Source organism: Pyrus communis, chromosome 1, assembly GCF_963583255.1.
Source record: "Pyrus communis chromosome 1, drPyrComm1.1, whole genome shotgun sequence".
NCBI classification, from domain to species: Eukaryota; Viridiplantae; Streptophyta; class Magnoliopsida; order Rosales; family Rosaceae; genus Pyrus; species Pyrus communis.
Window position 1 is genome coordinate 17,348,561 of NC_084803.1, and position 10,931 is coordinate 17,359,491.

General features: G+C 36.2%; 1 protein-coding gene across 1 annotated transcript; it reads left to right on the top strand.

The window, feature by feature from the left end:
• Positions 1 to 6,633: 6,633 nt before the first annotated feature.
• LOC137729434 (transcription repressor OFP7-like) lies at positions 6,634 to 7,639 on the top strand. The gene has a single exon (XM_068468380.1). The coding sequence runs from the start codon at positions 6,634 to 6,636 to the stop codon at positions 7,633 to 7,635; it is 1,002 nt and encodes a 333-aa protein (XP_068324481.1). The 3' UTR covers positions 7,636 to 7,639.
• The last annotated feature ends 3,292 nt before the right edge of the window (positions 7,640 to 10,931 follow it).

The window sequence follows — 10,931 nt, forward strand, 5'->3', positions numbered from 1 at the left end:
CGGCGTCTGGGTCTCTCTCCCGTTCAAATAAATAATTGTTAAATAAATTTTAATTATTTTTAACTAATTTTAATTGTTAAATAAAGTTTAATTTATTATTAATTAATTAATTTTTTATTCCAACAAACCAAGAAGTGGGCTGTGCTATTGACACATCATTATTTAATAATCAAATTAACAGAAAATTTAACGGAGGTTAGATATTGCAGTGAATTCATAAGTTAAGGTATGAAATTGCAATGTTTTAAGCATGAGGTATGAGATTGTGGTTTAATATATAGTTGATGCAATTTTGTGTAATTTTTCCTATTTTTTAATATTGCTACAACACCTAGTGATTTAGAACAGGTCACATCAACTACAATTAAGCTTATTTTTCTTTAGAGTAATATTATTCATACTATGTTTTTATACCACATTTCTATATCATCTTAGGTGGCATCTTAGGTGGATAGCCAAATTATTTGAAAAATTTGCAAAATCCAAGGAAATGAAGGAGAAAGACTCCTCGTATACCACAATCATCATTTAATTAACTAGTTTTTCTTAATTATTAATTTATTAAATAATGAACTAAATTTAAAAATCTGATTAATTCAAATGATGTGGTTATCCACATCAAATGTCACTTAACGTGGTATAAAAATGTGGTGCAAAAACATAATACGAATAACATTACTCTTTTCTTTAATATTATTAAAGAAATTTTTGCATATGAGGGTCATAGTGTCATGTAATAATATTAATCCACATGTTTTGGTATGAGTGTCTGATATAGTTAATACGCTTACCAAGTAATATGTGATTTAAATACTCTCTTTGTAGCGGGTTCAGCAATGAAGAATAATCATACTGCCTTTCCCTCTTCAAGCAGAAGCAGTCCCGATGCGACGAGGTTTGTTAATAGTGACAAGAAGGGGTTTTAACAATCCATGTGTAGAGACTGATTCACTCATAATGGCACTGCGGGATTCGTCACCAAACACGTCTAAGATTGGGCAGCTGGTGGAGGATGCAAAGGCTTTGGCATTGGGGACCACTGGAGTTAGTTTCACCCCTGTTTGTTGTCAAACTGATGAAGCGGGTCATGGGATTTGCACACCAGCTCACATAGTGTTCCCGGAACCCAGAAAATTTTCTACACGTTATGGACTATTTAATGGTTTTACAAGCACCTGGTTTGAAGAGTCGTGGATTTAGCTCCTGATATTTTATTTGAAGAAGGTAATTTATGATTTGGACTGAATAAGTTTGAGGGACAGAATCTTTATTGAAAGGTTAGTACTTTCTAATCGCTCTGAATATGAAGGAATTAGCCTACAATAAATTCAAAATCTTATCTGTTTCTAATCATCTTATGCGGTGTTAGGGTAAAATTGGCAATCCCTGACATAATGCCTGAGTCTGTAATAGCTTAGACTTGTTATACATTTTCAATTGTAATAGTTTAAGTCTAGGAAGGGTTCTCACACTTTCGATGCAAAGATGTTACCTACACGCGATAAATATTCAGGTACGTTTGCATGCATACATCCAACTACTTTCATCTATATCTCATGTTATTGTTTTTGATATAGGACTCTTAACCATTGTGTGGTTTATCTCTTTAAAATATCTTATTCCTTTATATTCGAGATTTTAAAGCATGCACAATAGTCTAATTGCATTAGGACTAATCTGATGGTATTGAGACTTTTCAAACCGTGTTATCAAAACGTGTTTGGGTGTTGGTAGAGTTATTGATCAATATGGATTGCATGGTTAGCTAAAACTAGTTTTAGTTATGAAATCTTATCAGTTTAAATTGGTTCCCGTGCATTGAGGATTGATAAGGAAGCTTTGAAATTGTTTCAAAAAGATGCCGCATATATGCATGTTTTTCTTGAAAGATAGATGTGCAGCAACTTTGTGATTTTAAAAGGATATAACATTATTTGTCAGTGGCTGCCACATTGTGGTTTTTGATGAGCATGTGTTTTTAAAGGGAACCATTTATGCAGAGAAACTTATTTTATTAAAAAGGATTTTTGAAGAAGCATCAATTGGATTTTTCGTGTGCGTGAAAAAATTATTGAAATACTGTTGTTTGCTTATGGTTCCAACAGCATGGGTTTTTAAGAGAAGATATTATTTTTCATGCTGTTTTTCTTTGAGGTTTTAAATTGAATATCAATTATGGAAATGAGCCTTGTGATTTTCGTAATTGATTGTTTTCCAAACAAACACTTCATCATATAAACATTCTGCATGATCGAGTTAGCATCGTGCAAAGTTCGAGGGAAAGGTGATTGACGGTTGCGTTAGTACCGTGCCACTTCAACTCGAGGACTGAAGAAAGATCGAGTAGCAAAGCGCGAAGACAAAGCTGCCAACTGGTATGAGTGTCTAGTTGATGAGTTTTGTAAGTCTTTATGTATTCTTTCTTTCTTAGTGCTTCCTGGCTTGGTAGCCCGAGGATTTTCCCAGTGGTGGGTTTTGCCTCGTTAAATCCTACATCATGTGTGTGCTTTTTATATTCATGTTGAATATTTGTGTAGGATTAATTTTGCATAACTGATTAATTGAAACCATAATTTGCTTTAGCGTTAAGTTGTCATTTATAGATTAAGTTAGTACCCATCCTAGGACTTTCATGCGGGATGAGAATAAGGGCCGTAAGGCTACGTTAATTTGCTCTCTTTTGAAATGGAGTTCTAAATTTCTTAAATAATATCATATTGATCTTTCCTTCTAATATAATAATACTACGTGAAACCAAAACTACTACAGGGTATTCAAATTTCAAATTCAGAAGACAACATAAGTACAAGCAAGCTGAAGAAAAAGAGAAACAAAGGACATTAGCTTAAGCATGCAAAGCAAAATGAATCGAGCTCCACAAGTCACGTCAGGGATGCTCAGAGCGCGCCATGCTGATTGCTGCTGGGGTGGGGGGACATCTGAGATACTGAGAGACTACTGTACATACAAAAAGGAGCATTAACTTTGCTTGCCAAAGAGCAATGGTCCAAAAGGACAGAAAGAAAAAACTAGGGAAACAAGAAGAGACACTTGCATGCAATATGATTTTGTTTCCTTGGATCCCCACCACGCGTTTGATGAAATACTTCTTCTCTTCTGGTTGACTTTTCTTTGACTTATATACAATCGGCCCAGTGCCCACCCACTCAATCTCAAGCATAAAAAAAGCTTAGGCTCCTTTACTTTTCATGATTTGGTAACGTTATACGTAAATTCAATTTCAATGCTGGCAATAGTAGCATGAAGGGGACAAGACTAGCTTGCTTTTACTAATCGTTTTGACTTTGAATCCACCACCAGGTGCTACAGTGTTGGGGCCTAGCAGCCTAGAGGTGAAAATTTTCACCCATCTGGGTTATAAAATTTGAAGTTTGTCTCTTAAGATGGCTCCTGATTCTCCTTTATAGTTAGGGTTTGTGTACATTACAGTCAAAATACTGGCTTGTAAGAGGGAAAGATGTCTTCGAACTCATATACTATTCCAAAACCTCATGGTTTTCTAATGCATGTGAGATATTGGTATCCTAACACCGAGCTTTAACAACAGACCTAGGCCCGGCCCGCGGCCGAACCATGGTTCTTGGCTCCAAGTTAGGGTTGGACACACACTACCATAGATTCTAACCTTGTTTATTAATTAGTCTCCAAACTTTGAACCCTAAGGCCATCTTCAAACGAAGGCTGGCCAGATAGCTCGTTTTAGCCCTTTGGCCTTCCAAGATATTAATATTTTAATAACAGTACAAGGTCATATTTGTCTCCGCCTCCAACCGAGGGCCAAAGGGTCATAGGGCTCGTTTTAGCCCTATCACAAAAAACCATCTCCAACCGAGGGCCAAACATAATTTATTATTTAAAAACTACAACTTAAATTTAAATCCAACGGCTAAGTGACGTCAGAAAAAAAATATGAAAAATAGAAGTTATAGGAAAAATTTTGTAAATAAAAAATAATAATAAAATTGTATAAAAAAAAATCAAATGCAACGGCTAGCTGACATCAGCTAGCCTTTGCATTTGAATTTTAGCTTAAGCGTTCCTGTCAGTTATAATTGACAAGAATACATTTATATTAAATAATATAAATGTATTCCTGTTGGTTATAACCGATAGGATTAATGTTTTTTCTGGCCAGCCTCGACCTGCAGCCAACCCTCCACCCCTTTGGCCGTTTCAGATTCTGTGGGCCCCTCTCAGATTCCACGAGGGCCAAACATAATTTATTATTTAAAAACTACAACTTAAATTTAAATCCAACGGCTAAGTGACGTCAGAAAAAAATATGAAAAATAGAAGTTATAGGAAAATTTTTGTAAATAAAAAATAATAATAAAACTGTATAAATAAATAAAAAAATCCAAATGCAACGGCTAGCTGACATCAGCTAGCCTTTGCATTTGAATTTTAGCTTAAGCATTCCTGTCAGTTATAATTGACAAGAATACATTTATATTAAATAATATAAATGTATTCCTGTCGGTTATTTAATATAAATGTATTTCTGTTGGTTATAACCGATAGGATTAATGTTTTTTCTGGCCAGCCTCGAGCTGCAGCCAGCCCTCCAACCCTTTGGCCGTTTCAGATTTTGTGGGGCCCTCTTAGATTCCACGAGCCCTCTGGCTTAACCCTTGATTGGAGACAATTTTCGGACTATTTTCGACCCTTCGGCCCTTCGAACCCTTCAGTTGGAGATGGCCTAACTAACTTTGAATAATCCAAGACCTAAGGTTCAATTTCTCTTGTGATCGATAACATGGGAAAATAAATTAAATTATTTTTAATTTAATTCAATCTTTATTTTAACTAATCAAATTTAAGAATGTATAAATGTATTGATTTTGTGTGCTTAATTAGTTTTATTGAACTAAAATATGAACTAAGATAGTCCACCCCAACTTCTTATCCCGTACAAATGGGAAATGGTATAGGTTTTTCAATTCACATAGCCAGATGATTAGAAGCATGGCCTGCCAACCAAAAAAAATAAAAAATAAAATAAAAAGGAAGCATGGCCTCATCCCTCATGTGCTTATTATAAAACTCAATGGTGATGGTGCATGGGTAGGGGCCTAGGGGCACATCATCTATTGATCTACCCTACAGAATTACAGTATGCAAGCTCTGCAAGGTGCAAAATCCAGCTTTAGATATGAACTTTGTCATGACTCTATTGACTCTTCCCACCAAAAAGAATATAACAATAATAATAATACCAGTTGATGTATCAACATTTTTGTAATCCATGATCATCTTCCAAGAATCCATCGTCGTATGGCTGGATATTACTGCATGCATACTGCACTGGTTACATTACATGCACCCAGATCTTTGGTCACATATAATCATGACTGTCTTACTAGCTATCTTGGAAATCGGCTCCCTCAGCCTTTTATATAAGATCAGATGATCGTCTCCCAAAAATAATACATGAAGAGAGAAATGCCAGCAACACAGCAATCCACTGAGAAAAAGAGGGATACCCTCCCCTGTAGTTTGAGTATAATGCCAAACAGAATATATAGGTTACCCTGTTAACATATCCTACCATATAGATTCTCTTTTACTGTATCTTTTTCTTTCATAGTTTTCAACATATATTTGCCTAAAGACGATATGTTACGCTCCTTACTCGATAACTTAAATATAGCATCACAAAATAACGTTTTCTTGTTAGAGGAATGTTTATATATGTTGGAGGGCTTTGAATTTGTACTACTTATGATCAATATTTTGTATTCAAGTAATTCCCCTTCTCTACTATGACTAATAATGGTCAAGATAACTGGCATGTTTTCAACCCACAACATACATAGTTTATTGTTTCTCAACAAGAAAAACATATTTTTAACTGTTAATTATCATGTCTTTTATAATTCTTATGTCTCTATATATGAAGATTTATGTTGCCAGACAAAATACAGTTAAAATTAAGCAGAACAGAGTCTAACAAGATATATAACTATACAGTTGATGCAAAAGCATTTCTCAAACACTATATTAGAACTTACAAAAGAAAAAATTGGAAGTAGTTATAGTTAATATATAAGTGACATTGAATCTGTGTATTGTTATAACTTATCAATATTAATGGTACTACTCTCTTTTTCTTTGTCCTTCCTTTATGGGTGGAATTGGAAAGAAGTTGTGATAAATGGGCACACAACTGTTTTTATACAGGAATGCTAGGGAGATTAATTATTTAGATTAAATTTTATAAATCATATGACTATTTATTGATGATTGAATTATTACTTAAGTGTTAGTTAACGTACTTATTTTTTATTAGTGGAGAAATTTTTTAGTGTCGAGAACACGACCGAATACACCACGTCTAATAGTATAATTGGTTAGAAACTTGAAACAAAAAATTTCAACCAATAGTATTATGCCAATTAATGTACGGACTTTATTCCTAGCACATTGAATTTTTTTTATTTCTGACACATCATATATTTTACGAGTATAGTTAAAAAGTTGTCCACCTAGCACTGCTGTTTCCATATATATACTAGCCCCACCACCTCTTAGTATACATACAGTTCAGTGTTTTGTTCACGCTGCTGCTCTTCACCCCTAACTCTCTTCAATTACAAGTTACAACACAGACACATGGCGAAACGTTTCAATCTCCGATTCTCCCGAGTCATCACCTCCTTCCATTCCTGCCGTTCGAAAGATCCCTCCTCTCTCCCCTCAAATCCTGTCCCTTCATTCCTCCGTCCACCCCCCTTAGCCACGGCCCCGACACCACCTCTACCGTCCAAAACCCACCACCACTCCTCATCCATCAAACGCCACGTGTTATTTTGCGGCTGTAGACCCAGACCAACGCTCTCCGACGACGACCACACCAAATCATCGCCCGATCTTCATAAGTTCGAGTGGGACCGAGAGGACAAGTGGCACGTTGTCGCAAAAGTCTACGACATCACCCCCCGACGCAAAATCTACACTTCCTCCGCCTCGCCCGAATCCGACGCAAACGATGGCGCTTCACCTCCTCCCTCCTCCGCCATAGAGAAGGAACAAAAGAGGAAAACGCGACGAGTCAACAGAAAGAAGAAAAGAACGACGAGTCGCATCCGGATCAGCGCGTCCTCGTTCGAAACCGGACTTTTTAGCAGCGAAGGCGGCGGCTTCGACGATGGCGAAGAAACCGAAACCCTAGTCTCCACCAGATCATCCTCCAGAAGCTTCTCCACCGACTCTTCGCCGCCGCCAAGGCGAAGAAAAAAGAAGCGGAGCAGCAGCGCCGCCAGACACAGCCTTTCGAGGAAGTCTGCGGCAGGGGAGAGCGAAGCTGTGCCGGCAAGGCTGTCGATGTTTCAGAGGCTGATACCGTGCAGGGTGGAGGGAAAAGTGAGGGAGAGCTTCGCGGTGGTGAAGAAGTCAGAGGATCCTTACGAGGATTTTAAGAGGTCGATGATGGAGATGGTTTTGGAGAAGCAGATGTTTGAGGAGAGGGAGCTGGAGCAACTGCTGCATTGCTTTTTGTCGTTGAATTCGAAAGAGCATCATAGGGTTATTGTTGAAGCTTTCACAGAGATTTGGGAGGGTTTGTTCTGTTGTAGTGCAAGATCCTCAGGAGCTAGGGTTTCTAGGGCTCTTTGAAATATGATTAACTAGTGTTTTAACTTTTAATCAATGAAATGGAAAATAAAATTGCTCTCTCTTTAGTTTCTTCACAATGTAGTTAATTGGGTATTGTCATGCATTTTTCCTCTACGTAAAACTAGATGATCACTTTGTAGTAGTACTTGGGAGTTGGCATGCATGATGAAGCAAGCAAACACATGTTAATTATTAACTGGAAGTACCAAATATAAAACATAATTTCTATCTTATCAAAGGAAGGTAAAAAAAAAAAATGCCCACAATCTTAGTTTTGTCCTTTTCTTTTAAATATTTTGACATACATTAACATGGATCTATTTTCTTAGAGTTTAATCTTTTGGAAATGTTTAACATGGTATCAGACTATTGATTCTAGAAGGCTTTGGATTCGGAATGACAAAACCTCCGCCAAGTGTGGTCAAATGATTTCATTAATCTTCATCTCATTGATTAATTTGATTTAAAGATGCTTGCATTTAAAATTAGTTTGTGAGATTTGGTTGGAGCTTCTCTTACCGTGGCGCTTGACTAGGACAATATTTTGGCTCCGTCACTGATCACTCAATAAGAATAATGTGACCTAGTTTTATAGGAATAGTGTTGATTTAGGCCTTCACATGGTAGAAATCAGGTTCAATTATTGTCTAACACCTCAATGAGTCAATAAAGCAAATAGTAGGTCATGAAAGCCGTGTTCAACGGAGGCATTGGAAACCCCATGGACCTATGGAGGATGTAAAGTTGCAACAGCTATAAACGAGTTTGCACTTTTGGTCGACAAGACATGAGACTAATTGATGCCCTGCTCGTTTGACAGGAGGAGGAGGAGGAGGAGCTAGCCTCAGATCGATCGGTAAACGCAGGCGGATTCATAATCAATAATATTGACGACGACCAATTAAGCATTTGGACCGACTAGCGATTAAAAGCTAGCCTTCTGGACTGCATATGATGATTATGTTGTAACTTGCAACTTTAAACATGAACGAATAAATTAAGGTAATCCTTTTTTCCGCGATGCACGCTAGCTGCATATGGAAATGGAAGTATATAACATTTATAAAATTGGAAAAATTGATAGTGATCTTCTAGTTTTTTTTTTTTTTTTTTTTTTCATTTATTAAAGGGAGAAAACTGATGGCAAACCATGGTTATCCATTCCTTCCGAGGGTCGAGAAAACTCACAGAGGCATTTCAATCTCTCCCTGGCCACACCATCAATGGGTTTCGAACCCAGGACCTTCAGTTTTTAATTTGAAGGAAGCCTCGCAATCCGACCTTTACCACTGGGCCACTAGCTTGTGGTTATAGTGATCTTCTAGTGGAAGTGGTATGCTTTAATTATATATGAAAAATGAAAGAAGACTGCCATTAATCATTTTTTTTTTTTTTTTTTGAAATGTTCGTTACTAAGATTGTTTTTTTATATTTAATATACACCACTAAAATATGCAAATAATTCTCGCAAGCGCTGATCATTAACTATCTGAATGGGGACAATTTTCACTAGCATAACTTTTTTGAAAACATGCAAGAAAATGTTCATGAATAAGGATTTTAATTGTTTGTTAAATCAATACCTTGTTTGAGTGTGCCATTACATGTAGTTAATAAGACATTCTCCATATATAAGAGGGATTACCAAAACCATTTCAGCCCACTAGTTAATACATTTGTTTTGTTGCATGAGGATTATATGAATTTTGTTAACATCTCGTCCATACACATGTGAGCATAATTTAACTGTTACAAACAACGTAAGCTCTACATACATCAATTATCCAAAGTCGTTCACACAAGCATGAGCAACTAAATATAACTTACCTCAAGGACTAAAACAAAAAACTTCACCATTAAACCAATGTTCAATGTGCTTGTTCATTCCACTACCTCGTTCTTTTTTAGGTATTGCCAGTTACTTCTATTCCTTTCACCTTTTCTTTTGAACGCACAAATGGAAAGAAAGAAAACTCCCTTTCAATATGTATTGTACACACTTCACGTAACGTAAAGTACCCACAAACACAATGGAATCGAATCCCACCATCCATCTCTCGACAAAAAAAAAAAAAAAAAAAAAAAAGAATCCCACCATCCATCCACGACGACATGACCAACTGATAACTCTCTCTCTCTCTCTCTCTCTCTCTCTCTCTCTCTCTCTCTCACCGGTCGTGATCAGTCAGGTGGTGAGAGCCTTCTCTTCAATTGTGACCCACCACTGTAGTAAAAAGCAAGACTTCACTAATACCGTTAGTAGTAAATTTTGATGGGGCAGGGAAGTGCATGTCTTTAATTTAAGGTTAAGGTTAGAGAGATTAAATTTCTAAATCAAATTTTGTCAATCAAATAATATGAACATTGATGATTGAATTATTACTTAAATGTTAATTAACGTGTTTATTTTCTATTTGTGACATATTATTTAGTTTGAAAATTTGATTTAAAAATTTAATCTTCCTAACATCATCCTTAGTTTAATATTTCTTGGCCAAAGAGAATGAGCTTGTTCTGGAAATGGGTAGGTTTCAGTGGGTGGAAGGAACACACGGCACCAGAGATTCTTTACCAACCTCAGAACTAAAATTTTAATTTTATCTGGCTCAAGGTTGAAAGAGTTAATTTACAAATGTATCCATGAACTTAAGTGGTTATTTTACTTTTTAAAATGTGGTAAATGAACTTTTTACCTAAAATGTGGTTATTTTACTTTTTTTTTCCCTAAATTGGTGCATAAACTTTTTAAAATGTGGTAAATGAAGACCATAGTGACATCAGTTACAAAAGTTGACAGAATTAGTGGTTAGTTGTTTTTAGGTTTGAACAAACCTCAATGCCAACTATGTTAACAAAAAATCCTTTCGCACTAACACCAAACCGTCACAACCTTTATAGACCACAAGGAGATCGAGAGACGTTCATCGTTAAGATCATTCCCGAACAATGCAAGAACAACAACTCAGATGGAAGCACAAGTAAGAAATCAATATTTAAGGTGAAAAAATATTCGGATTGGTTGTTATGTTACCTTTTGAACATATCAAATGACTACTCTTAAAAATTAAGTGATTACGTGTCAGTAGATGAATGACATTTTAGTCAAGTAGACGAGTTGTCAAAATGCCCTCCAAACTATTTTGTAATACAAGAAGATTCGTTAGGGTTCAAAAATTGAAAAAACCAACTTGAAATTGGGACGAAATAAATTTGAAGGGCCAAAGTGGAAAAACCGAAAGTCTGAAATCAGCAACCACAGCACCACTTGGCCCCAAGAGATTTCAATCTCCAATCTT